This window comes from Amborella trichopoda, chromosome 4 (genome assembly GCF_054954075.1).
Source record: "Amborella trichopoda isolate Santa Cruz 75 chromosome 4, AtrichopodaSantaCruz75HAP2 v2.0, whole genome shotgun sequence".
In the NCBI taxonomy this organism is placed as follows: Eukaryota; Viridiplantae; Streptophyta; class Magnoliopsida; order Amborellales; family Amborellaceae; genus Amborella; species Amborella trichopoda.
This window is the reverse complement of record NC_142339.1, coordinates 5,272,082-5,290,576: the sequence shown is the minus strand read 5'-3', so window position 1 is coordinate 5,290,576 and position 18,495 is coordinate 5,272,082. Positions and strand designations below refer to the sequence as shown.

At 34.9% G+C, this 18,495-nt stretch overlaps 2 protein-coding genes across 6 annotated transcripts; both read right to left on the bottom strand.

Moving 5' to 3' along the window:
• Positions 1-831: 831 nt before the first annotated feature.
• Positions 832-5,503, bottom strand: LOC18439252 (transmembrane 9 superfamily member 3). 2 transcript variants are annotated; one of them, XM_006849421.4, is made up of 7 exons: positions 5,133-5,503; positions 4,275-4,315; positions 3,603-4,179; positions 3,041-3,181; positions 2,587-2,743; positions 2,016-2,500; positions 832-1,371 (listed from the first exon to the last, which is right to left on the bottom strand). In XM_006849421.4, the coding sequence occupies exons 1-7, from the start codon at positions 5,282-5,284 to the stop codon at positions 1,152-1,154; spliced, it is 1,773 nt and encodes a 590-aa protein (XP_006849484.1). In that variant the 5' UTR covers positions 5,285-5,503; the 3' UTR covers positions 832-1,151. The 2 variants fall into 2 exon arrangements, with proteins under 2 accessions (XP_006849484.1, XP_011625258.2); XM_011626956.3 differs by lacking the exon at positions 4,275-4,315.
• Positions 5,504-10,326: 4,823 nt separating this feature from the next.
• LOC18439253 (transmembrane 9 superfamily member 2) lies at positions 10,327-16,894 on the bottom strand. 4 transcript variants are annotated; one of them, XM_011626957.3, is made up of 9 exons: positions 16,683-16,894; positions 16,244-16,423; positions 15,397-15,437; positions 14,612-15,206; positions 14,374-14,511; positions 13,938-14,094; positions 13,364-13,848; positions 10,951-11,214; positions 10,327-10,788 (listed from the first exon to the last, which is right to left on the bottom strand). In XM_011626957.3, exons 2-8 carry the CDS (start codon positions 16,393-16,395, stop codon positions 10,995-10,997), a joined length of 1,788 nt encoding a protein of 595 aa, XP_011625259.1. In that variant the 5' UTR covers positions 16,396-16,423; positions 16,683-16,894; the 3' UTR covers positions 10,327-10,788; positions 10,951-10,994. The 4 variants fall into 4 exon arrangements, with proteins under 4 accessions (XP_011625259.1, XP_006849485.2, XP_011625260.1 ...); XM_006849422.4 differs by having other exon boundaries at positions 10,327-10,635; XM_011626958.3 differs by having other exon boundaries at positions 10,327-10,629.
• Positions 16,895-18,495: the final 1,601 nt, after the last annotated feature.

Here is an 18,495-nt window from a genome sequence, read left to right as displayed (position 1 = left end):
TTTTGATGTATAAGAAAAAAAAGAATATTTTTACATGAAATAAAGAAAAAAAAAAAGGAGGATGAAAGGACAGACAAAAGAATCAATGTTAAAAAAAACAAGCCTCTTAGCTTCAATAAATTTTGAAATGGAAGAGAATATCCAGAAAGCAATGAGAGCTTCCCCTTCCAAATCTTAGAGAACTGAGAACCAGAAACCTTCAAATAAGGAGGGCTCCAAAAGATAGGATATCAAACTTCTCAAGGTGGCCATGCTTATCATTCAACATTGCCAATGGCATGTAGCATGCATCTCCTTCCACAATATGAAGACTCCTATTAATAAGATTAGCTCCACAAAAACTAAAATAATTTTAAAAAACTGTAACACAATAAAAATTTAAATTTTTAAGAAAAGAAAGTGTGCTTCTTATTTTATTTAAAACTAACAAACTTAAAATAAATAAAACATAAAATAAAAAGAAAAAACCTAATATTCAAATGTTTATCCTAATCTCACATATGCAAGGAAACTTTAGTGTGAGGGGAGTTTCCGAGAGATAAATATATGCAAGAATAATTTATTAGCACTCCAAAATTCCCTACATGGAGGAACATTTTTTCTTTAAATAAAAATAAAATATAACTAGGTATAGTATGAAGTATGAACTAAGGTGCCTAAATTGAGATTAACTTAAAATAATAAGCTTCTGTATGATACCTTTTATTCATTGATACGAGCTAATACAGTTCTATTCAGCAAGATCAAATTGAAACGCTCTCTCTTGTGGTAAATAAAAGAATCAAAGAATGAGTGAAAAAAGGGAACTCCAAAGGCATGACATGCTGATCATCAAATAAGTAAGGTAAGCTCTCATTCAGAAGAAAGGAGTTGCTAATAATACATACATTGCACTTTCTTAGTAAACCTAAGAATTCTCCCAGATAGAAGACAGCCACAAAGAACCTTTACCTGATAATAAAAGCTCGTCATCCCCAAACTAAGGTGATTAATAACAGAGGCCTCACCGAAGCCCTACTAATTCCAAGTTCTGAGTTATTGACCCAATAACAATTGTCTAGTATACTCAGCATTATTTATTTAGCCAAATCATTGGGTAAATGGGAGAAGAAAGTATGTGCATAGGCACCAAACAAAATCCAAAGAGTAAACTACTCACACTTAATTGACCCATATAAGTATCGCACAAGCACCAAAGATATATAGAAACCAACTGTTCCGAGCAAGAGGAAGATCCCATAGCATATGCAAGCCATGTATCCAAAGAACGAGGACGTTTGCATGAGCCCGGACATGTCTGTACGTGCAAAGTAATAATACAAGCACTGGCCAAAAATGAAAAGGCTAGTCGAACCCCCACGTAATACAGACCTGCAAAAGAAGCTCATGAGAAAGTACAAAGTGGCAAGGAAAAAGTAATTAAATTAATCCCCAGATATTTAAAAAAAAAAAACCATACTCAAAGGAACGAGTGGGTAAGTCTCTCCAGCCTTCTTTGATCTCTCAAGTTTCAAACAAGCCCATTGCAAAAAAAAAATTTGAAATCAAACATTGCTTCAATGAATATTTCTGAGCAAGGGTCTATCTAGACAACACGAGAGAAATTTGTTTCCAAGCTTCTAAGTTTTGTGGACTAATGGCCGCTATGGAAAAACAGGATCGCCCAAAAACTAAAAGCAAATGGAAATGTCGCCAGAGGAGAAAAACGCAAAAATTTATCCAAAGAAAGTTGGCTACAAAAAGATTCAACAAGTGTCATCCATGCTCTAGTGATAGAAGTAGCAAACTAGCACACATTACGCACGCATATACACACACAAACCATGTTAACGAACTTGTAGAAAATGGAAGGACTGGTAACCTCCTGCATATACTGTAAATTATATAAAAATAAGAAAGCAAGAAAAAGAAAAGTTCCCTAGATTTTGGTGAACAAGTGATCGAACCCAAATAGACACCAACATCACAAAAGAAGGCAATGACACCAATAAAAATAATTATGTTCATCGATTTACCTCCACCACCATTCATGGTCTTCTGCAGCCAACTGGAAGTATACCAATGCAATAGCAACGAACGCAGTGACAATAACAAGAACAACAAATACCATAAAGAGGACGCCATATGTATAATAAATCTTGTGACCCCACATGCTAGCTAATACAAGGAATAGCTCCATGTAGATGGCAATGAAGGGCAAAACTCCAGCTATCACCATTTGAGGAATAGTCTTTTGATACCATGGCAAAGGTGGAATCTCTCTTGGGCATTTTGTAGTGCGGCAAGGAGCTTGGAATTCAGTCTTGTTATTTTTACCAGCAATCCCTCCCAAAACGAGCAATGGAGACATCACAAAGGACCACATGAGAACAATCGCAACAATGGCACTAAATGGCAAAGCAGTTGCGAAGTTGTACACCAGAGCAACATTGTTAAGGAAGCAAAACATGAGGAACAAAGGGGCAGGAAAGAGGCACCCAGTCAACAAGAGGCATCTCACCTGTTAAAAAAAAAAAATCAGATAACATGGGATTGTGGAAAAAAATATGAGACCATTAGATATCACTTGTGAGAATGGATGCTCACCCAATTTGTTCCGTCAAGCTGGCAATAGAAGGAGGTTGCAGTGTAGCCTGCAATGCTGGATGTAAGTGCATATATAACAATCAAAGCAGTGGATAGAACTCCTTTGTTGTATGGATAGAAGACACCAACAAGACCCAGGATAAAGATGAAGATTGCACTGGTGGAAACATATGGAAATAACCCATTATAAACTAAATAAGCACATTGACATACATGATGAGCAATTCACCACCTAGGTTAATTTCACGAGGCAAAAAACCATAGAACTGCAGATCCTCCATTTTTCACTCCTTCAAATATTTTTCTTGAAAGATAAATAGAGTTCTCAACTAAGGGAAGAGAGAGAAAGAGAGTTTTTTTTTCTTTTTTGGTTGGGCAGGGGGTGGGGGGTTGGTGCTGCATGGAGAGAATTGGAAATTAGTATCAAGTAAGACACTTCTGAAAGTGAGCTTACAGCGCCAACAGTTGAGTGCCAGACCCAAGAATGGCAGCAAACCAAGACTTGTGCTTTGGATATCTAAAAACATCCCCATGAATATTCTTCCACCCAGTCTCTTCTTGTTCATAAACAGACTCCTCATCATCCAGGGAATATCTTTGAACACAGAAAACACAAGGAACACATAGTTAATAAAGCAATAAAGCAGATAATTTATCATACAAAAAACAAAACAAAGAGCCATGGCTTATAGAACCTGTCTGATAGTCATGTAGGAGTCGATCAACTCAGAAATATTGGCTTGTACAGGGCAAACTTGCCCACTCCCTCTAGAAATCCGATATATTCGGAGATCTTGAGAGATTTGTTCTTGTTTTTACCTAACATGAATTTTAGAGACTAGCTTCTCACATGGTGAAAACAAAATACAATATAATTCTCTCTCTGTAAACTTTTAATTCTCTTCTTCTCCGTTGGGTGTGTGTCAGAGACCATTGTTATTACATATAATTATCCATTGCATGAGTCAGCAAAAATAAAAAAACAAAAAATAAACCAAACTGAAGAAGATACTGACCTCACAATGTCTTTCTTAAGCAACCCAAAGATAAAGCTAGAAAATAAACCAACGAAGATAAGAACATTCAAACACGGATCTAGGGCCAAAAACCAATTACTCCTGCCATGGTGGGTCGAAAAGAACATCACATACTTCTCCATCCTTTCTTTGAAAGAAATATCAGTTTCTCTCCATTTCACAGAATACTTGAACTCCATATCAATTTCCTTGTCCTCCGTGATATCCAGTGTGTCAGACGAGTTGATCCAAACATTTATCTCAATAACACGATTATTGTTGTAAAGTATGTCAAAGTTGATGTTTTTATATAGCAAATATTTAAACTCATCAGCTCTGTTACCCTCCTCAGTCCTCCCAAAAAAGCTCCAGATAGGCAAATCATCATAGTACATTTGAAAGTAGTAGTCCTTTAGGATCGCATTTCTAAACTGTGCAACCTCTCCTTTAGATAACTTCTTTCCACAAGCAATCTCAGATTCTTTATTAACCCGAAATTCAAGTTTATAAGGAGCATCAACCAAATGGTCACCATTCAAAAATTCTCCAAAAGTCTCTTTTTTCTCAGTTACATGCTCTGCATTTCAAGGAAGCAAAACTCTTTACTTGAAGGAGAAAAAAAAAAATCAAACCAGCAGAAATATAGAACACACAAGAGTTTTGCAAACAAACCTGGTGAACAGAAGGGCATATCATAATACCGATAAGTCTCACTGAAAGCAAAATAAACAAGATAGATTGTGTATGGCAACAAAGTCAGTATCTCCCAAATTAACTCCATTTCTCCAAATACCTAAATTTTATCCGCAAGTTTTGAAGGCCGGTAAACCCATCAAAAATTATGAGATTACACCTTCCTTCCCACAAAAAATACGACTGAGTATATAGATTTACTGAAATATATTACACAAAAAAGGACATTCCAATATTTAATAAAAAATCTAAAATTCATATCCGAATTCAATTTTTTGGTCTGATCATTTCACTTTGAGTGATGCAGAAATATGAAAATATTGATCCAATTCGAGAAACCTTAAATATTCAAGACACATTTAACTAAGGATTCAGGCACAAGCTTGACTACTATAACATTAAATACCAAGTTCAATCCTGCCGTTGAAATACCCAAAAAAATAAAAATAAATAAAAGACTATTTCTCAAATAACAAATAAAGCTCGTTAAGCCCGCTGCCTAGAAAATCATCCAAAATAAGAAAAAGAACACCAGCAAAGAAAAACAGTAAAAATGATAAACACAACTTCACAAAACCAATAAATAAACAGAAAGCCAGAAAGTGAATAAACAGAGTACCTGGAATCACCCATTGAAATCACACACACACAAAGGAACAGAAAAATAAAAACTACAAAACCTCAAAGAATTCAAATAACACGCACCAAATAGAAAAATCAAACTCCAAAAAAAATAAAAAAATAAAAAAAAATCAATGACTGGGTTAGCAAGACAAGCAAGTAATCCAATGAAAATAAGTAGAAAAAAAAAAAACTCAAAAAAAAGGAGTAGAATACCTGGGATTATGGGAAGGACCAATTTTGGTTGCATAAAGAGGAACAAAATCTCCATGTTTGTATCTTTGATCAAAAGCATCAGAGTACACAGTAACACCCATGCAAAGAAACAGAAGCAAAGGCAAAGAAGCCATGGCGATATTAGCTGCCATGAAGCCTATACACTGCCCTAAAAGAATACAGTCTAAGCATCCATGAAAGACTATTTCTTTCCCCAAAATGCAGTATAATTACCATGAAAACCTCTTCTTCCTGGTCATAAAATGCAGAAACCCTAATAAATCAGAAAACCTAGGGTTTTCCGAGGAAGAACCTAGGGTTTTCCGAGGAAGAGACAGCCATCATCTTTGTCTTTTCAATAGATACAACAGGAACAAAGCCGAGCCGGCTTCTTTCAAACACCAGTTAAACGCATTGCCGCGAAATTGTGGAGGGAGCAGCGATGGACCATTTCAGAATACGGTGCTCCCGCGGGAGAAAAATGTATAATTGTTCACCATTGTAATGTCGCGACAAGTCCCATGAAGTGCTCCCACAAATTTAAATGGGGGTAGTTGTTTGCTCTCATTAAAAAATGCAACATGAGATACATATAATGCATATTATCTCGCATTCTTTCGGGGTAATATTATAGGGTTTGTCTTACAAATACTTTCAATAAAAAGTAAAAATACTTTTAATATGATATGTTTTTTATTTTATTTTTTTATCAAAAAAAATGAAAAACTTATTTATCTTATCTTATATCAAAGGTGAATAGTCTCATTTTTTTTAACTTTTCCAAATGGACATGGGTTTCTTTTTAGATTTCAAACTCCAATGTTTGTACAATATGTCCGAACTACCCTGCTATCGCTCCGTAGCTCTTTCGCGAGGCAGAGTCATGGCGTTCCTTCGTTTCCTTCCTCATGCAGCCAAGCCATGAAATCAGCGTTTTAAAAAATGCCGAGTCGTACCAGACTCGCCCGATTCGACTCGAAAATAGTGAAAAAGGAACCGGATCGCCCAAAAATCGGAAATCGTTCGGTTCTAGAGAGAACCGGACGATTCTGTACAGTGAATCGCCGATTCACTGTACGGAATCGGCGAGTCCGAACAGTGAATCGGCGATTCCGTACGGAATTTTTTTTTTTTTTTTTTTTTTTTTTTTTTTTTTTTTTTTTTTTTTTTTTTTTTTTTTTTTTTTGTTTTTTGTAATCCATGATAGATTTTTTTGTAATCCATGATCGAATTTTTTGGTTTTTTGTAACCCATAATAGAATTTTTTGTAATCCATGATCGAAATGTTTGTTTTCTTTTCTTGTAATCCATGATCGATTTTTTTGTTTTTTTTTTTTTTTTTGTAACCCATGATAGAATTTTTTGTAATCCATGATCGAATGTTTTGTAATATATGATCGAAATGTTTGTTTTTTTTTTGTAATCCATGATCGAAATGTTTGTTTGTTTTTTTTTAATCCATGATTGAATTTTTTGTTTTTTGCTTTTTTTGTAACCCATGATAGAGTTTTTTGTAATCCATGATTGAATTTTTTGTAATCCATGATCGAACTATTTTTTTCTTTTTTTGTAATCCACAATTGAATTTTTTGTTTTTTTTGTTTTTTTTGTTTGTTTTTTTTTGTAATCCATGATCGAATTTTATGTAATCCATGATCGAATTTTATGTAATCCATGATCGAATTTTATGTAATCCATGATTGAATTTTTTGAAAATTTGTGATTTTTTTTGTTTAATCCATGATCGAATTTTTTTTTGTAATCCATGATAGAATTTTTTTGAAAATTTTTTTTTTTTTTTTAATCCATATTATTCAAAGAGAAAACGAGAGAGATGATGATTCTGAGGCCACCCTATCCCAGCCATATTATTCACATATCGAGTCCCAACAGCAACAGTGTAGGGATGAGCACGAAATACTGTAAATTAAATGCTGAATGGCGGTTCATGCAGGGAAAGAACATATCAATATTCGCATATTCCTTCAAAAACATGAAAATTCTTAATGGAGTACCCTCATTTTTTATTGAATTCCTAAAAACCAATATTTATAATGAATTTTAATAATTTTTTCGGATTTTTTTGAAGCTTTATTCTGACCGATTCACCCGATTCCGATCCGGATCGCCGATTTGCCGATCCGGATCGCCGATTCGCCGATCCGGATCGATTTTTGAAAAGCCCGATCCGGGTCACCGATCCAGTTTTTAAACCATTGCATGAAATACATGGAAACGAACAGTGAGAGAAATTTGTGTACGTCGGAAATCTATACTATTAGACTATTGCTCTTAGTCATTAAATGTCAAATTAGATAGTTAAGATACGTGATAAAGTGTGAGATTTTTCTAAAAAAACAAATTTGAATTTTGAGTTTACTTGATGACTTATTCAAAATTACCTAATTGTAATCAGACGGATAAGAAATGATTTTGACCTTCTTATATCAAAAACAAATAATCTATTTGTATATTTTTTTCCTTTTTATTTATGGAAGAAAGAGACGGAGACGGAGAGAGGGAAATTGTAGAGGTGGACCTGAAAAGAATAAGAAAGCTTCTTTGTGGCATTCGTCTAGAGATAAAATATATAGAAGACGGTGGGGATAGGGGTAGGATTATTATATGGAAAAAGTTAATATATGGTTGCAATTTTAAAATATAGAATCAAAGATGTACTTCAAAAATACATTAAAAATGTTGTTTTAATGTTGAAAAACCTTCTAATTGATCATCTCTACATAGAGATGTATGAATATGAAAAAAAAAAAAGATTTTGAGTCCCACGAATTGTCTCTTACAACATACTATTTAGATCTACAAGATTTTAATTTGTTTATAGATCTACTTGATTTTAACTATTTTTAGAGTTTAAAATTTTATAATAAGAGATAAAAATATATTTTCAGATAATCCTAAGAAGTTTTTACACCAAAAATTACATATTATGATAAAATTTGGAGATGCGGTTTAATTGGATTATTTAAAGTTGCAAACCAAACCCTTTAAGAAAACCTCATTGAAATATTCAAACCTTTGGTTCAATATTTCGTCTGAATCCCAACTTCAAATTTTCAGCATGGATAGTAAAAAGATTCAAAGATCAATCTTTGCCATCATTGAAATTATCCATATATGTACAAAGTCCAATCCCTATCATCTTGACCCTTTCACATTCTCAATTGGCACAGGTCCATATTATAACGTTTGGGAAAATATCTTCATAACTCATATTTTTATGTTTCATTTTTTCTTTAATAAATTCAATATTTTAAAGCATATCTTCTAATCCCCTAACCACTTGAAACCTATTTTTTAACCTTTCTCTCTCTTTAGAAGTTTGGGATGATGGCTTTTAGAAAAGATGTCTTTTTAGATTTGTTTCGCCTAAAAAAACATATTTAAATTAGCTCAAAGGTTAGAAGAAATAAAATCTACAAGTTTTATGTCCTAAAATATCTTTTAAACCCTTGAGTCTATTGTGAAATGAAACCTAAAAATAAAAGGTATGAAAATCTTTTCCCTATATATCTCTTCCCACAAAACACACAAAATTCAGTGTAAAATGCTAGATTTCGAGGTTATGGAGTTTAATTGTGAAATATTATTCGCTTCCCATCGGTTCGCTAGGTAAAACCGAAGGCTTCGGCCAAAGAATGAATTTGATAACATGGGAATAATTTGTCTACTTTACATTTTATACTATACAAGTAAAAAGCACCTTCGGAATAGAGCTCGGGTTTAATTGGTTAGCTCTTGAGCGTTTGCAACGCTATATCGTAAGCTCAATTCCAACTAAGGGAAAGGCCCCTCACTCCACCGACTCACCCAAAACCAAAAGTAAAAGCACTTTTAAATTTCGCCAAAAGAAGTAGTTCTAATGTCGAAAATTTTACGATGACATGAAAATTCATGTTTAGCCTTAATTATAAAATTAAAATTTTCAAAAATAGTACATACCAAACAAATCTATAAACACTTAAAAAATATTAAAAATGATAACTTGTTACAAAATAAACTATTAATCTGAATTTTTTTTATATATTTATACTTCTCAACTTGTTACAAAATAAACTATTAATCTGAACTTTTTTTATATATTTATACATCTCAACTTAGAGATGATTAATTGGGAAGTTCACCGACTTCTAAATATTTTGTGTGTACTAGATTTTGTTTAGGTGCACCTAACTTCAAGAGTGCAAGGTTGCAACCTTAAATAATTTTTTTCCTATACTTCTTAAGGGTTCTTAGTGCTGCTTGAAATAATTCCGAGGGAGGAGGATGCTATGAAAATTGATGCAAAATTGGGGGATCACCATATCATTTGCCCGAAAAAAGAAGCCCAAATCTAATCGAATTTGGATTGTTATTTCAACGGGTGATAATTCACCTAGATTTAAGGTCCTTAGGAGCTTTGAACGAAAACAAACTCAAACTTCGGAGTTCAAAGTTTTTACATTTTAAGAACCCCATACCTGGTTTCTCAGATAAAAAAGCACCAAGTATTGCATGCGCATCATTGTGGATTTCAAATTTAAATTTGCCGTGATACAAGTCTTCCACTGGTAGCTATGAAGTCCATGATAGAAGCAGGCAATCAACCACAAAACAAGGTGAAGCAATAGAAAAGAAATAACGAATCTCTAAGGACTGAACACGCTTTTGGGCAAGAGCATGAAAGGCTCTTTACTACGTACTTGGTTTGGTTGGGCTGTTGAAGTTGTGCTTACGACTGAACTTACACAGAAAAAAGCCCTTCTTGTTGAAACATGTGATGCAATGCATTGCATGTAAATGCGAAAAAACTACAGGTTAAAAAACAAACCAACGAATGCAAGCAAGAAAAAAGATGCACGTTAGCATGGTTCTTTTTTGCTAGGCTGGAAGGGGTTCACAAAAACCCTGTCGATTATTTAAATATGAGTACAACTATATAACTCTTTGGTATATAGTCCAATTGCGAGTACGAGTACAAGAGATCATGTCATGATGCCTTCTCCTATATTTGAATTAATTTTTGGGGATTCTATGAGGTTGCTACTGATTTGCATTTCATTTACATTTTAGGTCCAAAATGCTCAAAATCATTATATATCACTCCAATATCTCACAATAATTTCATAGGAAAATGTAGAAAGCGATCAATATCATCATATATCACTCCAATATCTCACAATGATTTCACAAGAAATTGTAGAAAGGGGCCAATATTTCATTCAGAACCATTCAAACAAACAAATACTCTATAACAAGGCAAGGGGTAAAGAAAATTGTTCTCCAGCAATAAAATAACAGTCCTTGTGATTGCAAAAATAACAGACTTCCTAATATAATACAGAACTAAGTTGGAAGAAAGCTGCGAATTTCTCGGATAAAAGACGCAGGAAACAGCTGAGGATTTCTCTCACCATATAACAACCCTTCTTCTTCCCCAATCTGCCAATGGGCTTGCATTGTCAATACCCCAGCTTCTGGTAAAAGTGTAAAACTTCTCCTGAAACTACAATAGGTAGAATAAGAATGAAGTACCCCCACATGTACTAAGAGAACGTACGTCATATACTGAAGGTGTATGCTACATGGTACACCGTAGAGATCCACAGACCATTCCAGATTAGCTAATCCTGGGTGAATGCTCCAATGGGCCCTACAACTATTAATCTCCACCGGGGTTAATCTCCCAACGGAGAATCATGTAATATGAACTACTATCGCATGGTAAACTTCAACCCAATTATCAAAAGCGATGAAAGAAGAATGCCCAATTTATAAACATGGCAAGAACACAAAAGAGGTGCAAAAGGAAGGAGAATACCTGCCCCCTCAGTAAAAACACGAGGTGGATTGTGGAGAATGATTCTATTCGCACTTGATTGAGCGATATATGTGGCGAACAAACAGCAAGGAAGCCCGGAACCCCACAGTTCCAAGCATGAGAAAGAAACCATAACAGATGCAAGCCATGTACCCAAAAAAGAAGGAAGTTTGCATGAATCCAGACATATCTGATCGCACGTAGTAGTAATACAAGCAGTAACCAAATATGAAAAAGCCAGTCGAGCCCCCGTACAACAAAGACCTGCAATTTATTCACAGTGATAAGTTGTTGTGAACTGAAGATGGACAGTCATTAATTTCTCAAAAGTGATCCACAAGAACAAATTCTAAAGAATTCAGAGCCTCAAAGTGGTTTTGATTTTTTAAATCAGTGGGAGAGTGAGGTACGCATTTGGAGAGGTATGGCTTCAATTGGCTCCAAACCCAAAGGCATTAGACAGGAGGTATCATGATAGCAAGGCTTTGTGATGGAAAAGTATGTTTAAGCAAGGCAGTTAACAATCGATTTGTGCAGGATACAAAGAACTCAAGATATTTACAGTTGGAATATAGGAGTAGGGTAATGGAAAGAGATTTTAGCCTAAAAAGGTACCATGAATGGCTTCCTGCAAAGACGTTCTTGAACATCTTTAGGCAAACCCTCAAGTAGCCAAGTGAGAGATATTGACCAGCTAATCTAGGACTTCATGGAAGAAAGGAATGATCAATTTACAAGGAGCTTAAAGCTTATCGCTGTCGATACAACAATGCACTGGTCTAAGATGCACTAACCCACAAAAAGGAACTCAAGCATGGTCCTTAAGGGGAAGTCTTAATAAATTGTTAATATGGTCTTTCTAGAAAAGGAAGAAAATAGGAGAGTGCAACTGCAACTTCTACTAGAGAAGCTTTAGGCAATCTTAATGATTTGGATGTCCAGCAATTAAATGTAAAACCCTAAATAGAAAGCACCATAAAACCATGGTGTAGCAAAAGAGCTGCCTAAGTGAGAAACATGAGAAAACATTGCATGCCCTGACAATGTATACTTTCTACACAACAATAATTACACTTTCTACACAACAATAATTCATATTGTTTATTCGCATCTAGCACCCAACTCCCCTCTCACTCCCCTCCCCTCCACTACCCTACCCTACCAGCCAGCCTACCTGATTCACTATAAGAAATATTCTTTACTAAAAAGAGTAATACACTAACATAACATACTGAATTCTAATGGAATTACACCTTCCAATCATTTAGAATGAAAGAGCAGGCTAGTATTTAAGACTTGAAAATGTTTACTTGTAAAGTCTTCAGCAGTTAAACTGAAAAGGGAAATCCTAAGATGGGTTCATAGCAGAGGTGTTCAACAGTATTATAAATCTTTGATAATGCATGGAACATACCATAATAGTCATTTTAGGGCTTTAAGAGATCAAATAGATGTGAAAGATTTGGTATCAACGTGCTATCCAGCCCAAATTCTACAAAAATATAAGAAAACACTCTCCTCAGGGTCCAGGTAATAAGGACCCTTCATGTTATATTGGTCATTCCAGAACTCTGGCATTATAAAGGCATAAGGAGCACCTCACTTTGCTGAGTATAAGGAGCACCTCACTCCACCACAAGAAATTGAAAATGCAATGGTTAATGTGTTTAAAAGGCTCAAGGAAACCAATAACATCCATGGAATGAGCCATTTATTTAGTAAGTACAGAATTATACAAATCTCGTAACAACTAACAAGCACCCAATGATGAATCATTTATGTACAGAAAAAATATGAAATGCGCCTGCCATAAAAAAGGGGGCAAAGCATCAAATTAAAAAATTTGAAAACAAGTCGGCTAACATGGGGGTGAGCTTAAGCAAGTTCTTGTACCATAGGACAACTTCCAGATTTCCCTTAGAAAGTTCTGGTTTGATTCAGCCAGTCAAGTAACCCAAACATGAAACATACGTAGAGCTGCATAATTCAAAGAGCTTACCATGTATTTTTTTCTTCAATAAGAAAATTGCGATGCCTATTAATGCATCTAGTTAGCGTACATATCAGTAACAAGTGTCAGCAAACTTACAAAACAAGAGAAGTAAGAGAATCTGACTAAGAGAAATCACACTTGTTACAAAAGACACGAGACCTCTAATCAAATAACCTTAGAGAATAAATAGACAATATATATGGAATCAACAAAAAGTAGCAAGGCATTAGTAAATAAATTGCACAAAAAAGAAGTGAAAATGTCAAGCATATATCAGTAATATCTTTCTCAAAAACAGCAGGCTATGCTTATCACACTAAAAGTTCAAGAAAGTATAAATGGTTGGATTGGTAATGCATACCAACACAATAAAGAGCATTCCAAAAACAACAGTAAAAATGTAGAAAGGTATACTCTTACCTCCACCACCATTCATGGTCTTCTGCAGCCAGCTGAAAGTATGTCAATGCTACTGTAATGAATGCCGTGACAATGATGAGAATGATGAAGACTATAAAGAGGATGCTGTATATGGTGTAAATCTTGTGACCCCACACGCTGGCAAATATGTAGTGTAGCTCAATGTAGATAGCACTGAACGGCAAAAATCCAGCCATAGCCATCTGAGGAATGGTTCCTCGATACCATGGCAAAGGAGGAATCTCTCTTGGATATTTTGTAGTGCGACAAGGAGCTTGGAATTCAGCCTTGCTATTTTTACCAGCAATCCCACCCAAAACAAGTAAGGGAGATGTCACCAAAGACCATATGAGAACAATCACAACAATGGTACCAAAGGGAAGTGCAGCAGTGGCACTATACACAATAGCAACAGTGTTTAAGAAGCAAAATGTTAGGAACAAAGGCCCACAAAAGAGGCATCCAGTCAACAAAAGGTTCCTCACCTGTAATATCCAGCAAGAGAAAAGCAAATCAAGACCCCATAAAAAGAACATAAAATTACAAGCCATATATCACAAATACAGATGCATACCCAATTCGTTCCCTCAAGTTGAGAATAGAAAGATGTTGCAGTGTAGCCTGCAATGCCGGAAGTAAGTGCATAAATGACCACAAGAGCAGTGAACAGCGCTCCTCTATTGTATGGATAAAACACACCAACCAGAGACAGGATAAAGATGAACATTGCACTGGCAGGAAACCAATGAATCCAAATGATTATAGATAAACCAAGCACTCCAATAATGTGTATGATTAAGAAAAAGCATAAGGGGGAATTTGTCAGGGCAATGCTACAGTTCCACTAAGTCTACACAGGGCCCATGGGTGTATGTGCACTTGCCGGCCCTGTGAGGGGGGAGTGGAAGAGAGACTCAGTATTAACAAAGAAAGAACGAAGAAAGAAACATTTTTTATAATTGTATGAGAAAGAAACATTAAATAAAATTAACTACAGAAAATGAGCTTACAGTGCCAAAAGTTGAGTGCCACACCCAAGGATGGCAACAAACAAAGACTTGTGCTTCGGATACCTAAAAACATCCCCGTGAATATACTTCCAACCAGTCTCCTCTTGGTCATCAGCCACGTCCTCATCATGGGAGTACCTTCCATGTCACACAAAGCACAGAAAACAAAGAGTCAAGAAAACAAATGCATTGCTTATCCACGTGCACAGAAACCTACATAAGCAAATGAGATCCTTACTTGACAAAGTCATTCTTCAGGACCCGCATGAGAATTGTAGCTAAAAACCCAGTTAAGAGGAGTACAGTAACACACGAATTTAAAATTGAGAACCAATGTATCTCCAAATGGTGGGGTAAGGCCGAAGTTTTCGAATACTTCCCCATCCTCTTTTCAAAAGGGGTATCTGTTTCTTTCCATTTTACAGAGTAGGTAAGTTCAAGATCAATCCCCTTATCCTCAGTGACATCCACTAAATGATTGGGTTCACCCTGAATGGCCTGAACACTTATCTCAATAATTCGGTCCTTGTTGTAAATTGCTTCAAAATGGATGTGTTTATAAAGCAAGTATCTAAACTCCGGCACATCCGCTTTGATATCCTTCTCAATCTTCCCAACAAATCCCCAAAGAGGAAGGTCATCATAAATCATCTGAAAATAATAATCCTTTATAACTGCATTCCTAAAACTAGCAACTTCATCCCTTGATAACCTCTTCTTACAAACAACATCAGAATCTTTATCAACCCGAAAGTCAAGTTTGTAGGCAGCCTCAACCAAACGGTCGCCATTTAGAACTTCTCCAAGGGCTTCTTTTTTCTCAGTCAAATGAGCTGGAATTCAAGATGCCAAAATGATTGCATAAGATCATGCAAACATTGATCAATCAATACACATAAGCAAAGAAAAAGTAAAAAAGCTAAAAAAAAGTTAAAAAAAAAAAAAAAAACACCAGATACAAATATAGCATAGGAAATTATACCACCTTTATAAAATTTCCAAATAATTATGCAAGATACTGACCTGGAGGACAGAAGGGGAGATCAAAGTAGCGGTATGTCTCACTGAAACCAGGAAATTAACAAGTAATAAGAATATAATCAAGTTAAAGAAATGGTAAATTAAATCAGATCCAAGACATGCAAAACCCATAATATGATGCAAATCAACAAAAGAAAAAATAAAATGCAATTCTAGATACATAAACTCATAGAAAAATTTAAGTAGTGGACTATGAGACCACATCTTCCAGTCCAGACTCAGCATATAATGATCATCAGAAAATTGAATGCAGGGCTATCCTTTTTTCTTATTTTTTGCATAGAACAATCTATTTCCTGCTAAAAATGTCAAAAATATGATGCTCACTCGATTTTCATTCGAATATATTTCTCGTATCAAAGCATTTAGTAACATGTGAAACCCAAATACATAAATAAAAAAACATAAGTATTTGAAATGTAATTCTCCACTGCTATAATTATACTTGAGTGTAGGACACCGATATGAAATTATCAAAAAAAGAAAAGCAACGTGAAGAAAAATATGAAACACCTAAAATGACACAAGGATTAGAACCCTTGACCTCACTCACCCAAACCGACATGTCTATGACTAAAACAATATGTCTACCACATCCACCATTTATATTCTCAAAATAACAGGATGAAACACTAAATCTCATAGATCAAGAAAAAAAAAATGGAAAAAATACCCAAAACAAAATCAAACAAAACGTGAAACCCTAATTTCAATGTCTTAGAAATAAGGGAATCGAAAGATCCAGCAGCAAAAACAAATAACAATCAATAAAAATCAAAACCCTAGAAACCACAGAATCAAAATCAATAGAATCGAGAAAGAAGTGTACCTAGGATTATGAAATGGGCCTACTTTGTTGACATAAAGAGGGACGGGATCTCCAGGCTTGTATTTGTGATTCGAAGCATCAGATTGCACGGTGACCCCACTGCACAAGAACAGCAGCAGAAGAAAACCAGCAATAGCCATCTTCGCATCCATGAAAACCCCCACCAAACCTTCTCTTGCCCTAAAATCCAAAGTAAAACCCTCAATAAACCATTCGTTGCCTCAAATGCAGAATAAAAGTTCTTCAAATGAGTTTTTCAAAATGTAGAGTAAAGCCCTTAAAATGAACTTCGTCCTGCACTAAAATAGAAAGGAAACCCCTTCAACTGAACCTACTCTTGCCCTGAAAAACAAGCAGTAGAACTTCGTCTCGTGCCCTAAAATGGATAAACAAACCCTAGCTGAAAAACCTTGATTAGGAGGGTCAAAGGGGAACGTACCCTGCAATTAAAGGGACATTAAGGGGCGCTTTGAGGTGAGATGAAGTCCAGACTTTAAAGCAGGTGCTTGCGGGAGGGAGGGAGGGAGGGAGGGAGAGAGAGAGAGAAGACTTCAGAGAAACAGAGAAGAGACTTGAACACCGGTTCAGAGAAAAATGACCATAATAGCCCTGATTAAATACCGATTAAAAATTGGATCTCTCGGTTTCAACGAGGAAGAATGACTATAATACCCATGATTAAATCCATATTATAATTAAAAGGGTGAGGTTTGTACATAGCCTAGGCTCTAAACAATCAAATTAGAGCCTACATCAAAAATTTCGCTAGAAAGGATTGTTTTGATATCCAAATATCTTCAAATTGATCACCGTGACATCAAAATGCAAGGGTATGAGAAAAAAATGGATTTTAAGTTTTAAAAATAGTGTATTTTATAATGCATTTTTGGATCGTCAATACTTATGATTTTCAAGTTTTTGTGGATTTGTTGATATATATTATTTTTTAAAATTTAAACTTTATAAATAAAGATAAAAATATATTTTAAGATTATCACAAAGATTTTCAGTATTGAAACCCCATTTCTCGATACTATTTGAAGGTAGGTTTTAATTTGATTGTTTAGAGCCTGCTCCTTTATTTAAAAAGGAAAATTGTTTCATGCAGGCTGGACCGCATGACTACATGTACGGCCTAAAAAGTGTAAAGCATCCATCTTAAAGATGGATGCACGTAGATGTTCCATTTAAAAATAATGGAAACTAATGGCCCAAATGTTTTTTTATTATAATTATTATATCTATTTTTAAATTTTTTTATTTTTTATATTCGTGATCTCCATGTTAAAGATTACATGTCCTTAAAATTTAAGTCCAAAACTCCATCTCAAAAATAATTTTATTAATAAGCCTTCATTTCTACATATACAGGTTTGGCCGGATAGAAACCAGGTCCATTTAGAAGTTTTAAACCTAAAGCACGCTTAGAGAGAAAGAGTTTAGATTAGCATGAATCTCTCTCTTTGAAACGTGAAAGAGAGAAATGAAGGAAAGGAGCTCATGCTTAATTGGTCGGCGCTTGACGATTTGTAATGGTATATTTTAGGCTAAACTCCTACTAAGGTAAACGCCCTCTCTCTAGTGACTCACCCGAAGAAAGAAAGAGAAAAATAAGTAAATAATTATAATACCATGACTAAATATTGATTAAAATTAATCTTTTATATCGTTTAACCCCGATATACATTAATTATAATACCATGACTAAATATTGATTAAAATTAATCTTTTATAACGTTTAAACCCGATATACATTTTTCATTATTCAAATTACTTTTTTTTTTTTTTTTTTTTTTCCAGTGACCCATTCATTGAAACCTTAGAAAATCTCCCTCTTTCCATCTCGTTTCTTCCCCAAAGAACTTCTTTCTTTCCTTAATCTTTCTCTCACAACTTCCCTTGAATCTTCATATCTCTCTTCTCTTGAAGCTTACAAGTACGTAAACAAGTAAGGAGGGAGATTAAACTCTCTAATCTTTTAACTCAAAGGGGCTTTATGGGTTTTTAATAAATATCGGGGGTTATTTGGAATTATGATTTTAGATATGGAAGTATCTGTTTCCTGCCTTCTTTATTTTATATCATCTTATAACCCATGAGATGTGACCTGGTCTATATGAGCATATAAGATCTATGATTATGTGGCATCACTGTCCATGAATAATTGGACGGTGATGAATGCCAAAAGCCCGAAAGGTTGGTCCCCTCTATAACCATCACGGCCCATCAATAGCTTGAATGGTGGATGGCAT

What these genes read in the sequence shown, in the direction of transcription:
- LOC18439252 (XM_006849421.4), bottom strand. Translation starts at nt 5,284, where the DNA reads ATGGCAGCTAATATCGCCATGGCTTCTTTGCCTTTGCTTCTGTTTCTT. An exon ending in TATGCCCTTCTGTTCACCAG is followed by an intron (nt 4,180 to 4,274) that starts GTTTGTTTGCAA and finishes CTTGAAATGCAG; the next exon opens with AGCATGTAACTGAGAAAAAA. An exon ending in AGCTTGACGGAACAAATTGG is followed by an intron (nt 2,501 to 2,586) that starts GTGAGCATCCAT and finishes TTTTTTTAACAG; the next exon opens with GTGAGATGCCTCTTGTTGAC.
- LOC18439253 (XM_011626957.3), bottom strand. Translation starts at nt 16,395, where the DNA reads ATGGATGCGAAGATGGCTATTGCTGGTTTTCTTCTGCTGCTGTTCTTG. An exon ending in CTGAAGAATGACTTTGTCAA is followed by an intron (nt 14,512 to 14,611) that starts GTAAGGATCTCA and finishes GTGACATGGAAG; the next exon opens with GTACTCCCATGATGAGGACG. An exon ending in AACTTGAGGGAACGAATTGG is followed by an intron (nt 13,849 to 13,937) that starts GTATGCATCTGT and finishes TGGATATTACAG; the next exon opens with GTGAGGAACCTTTTGTTGAC.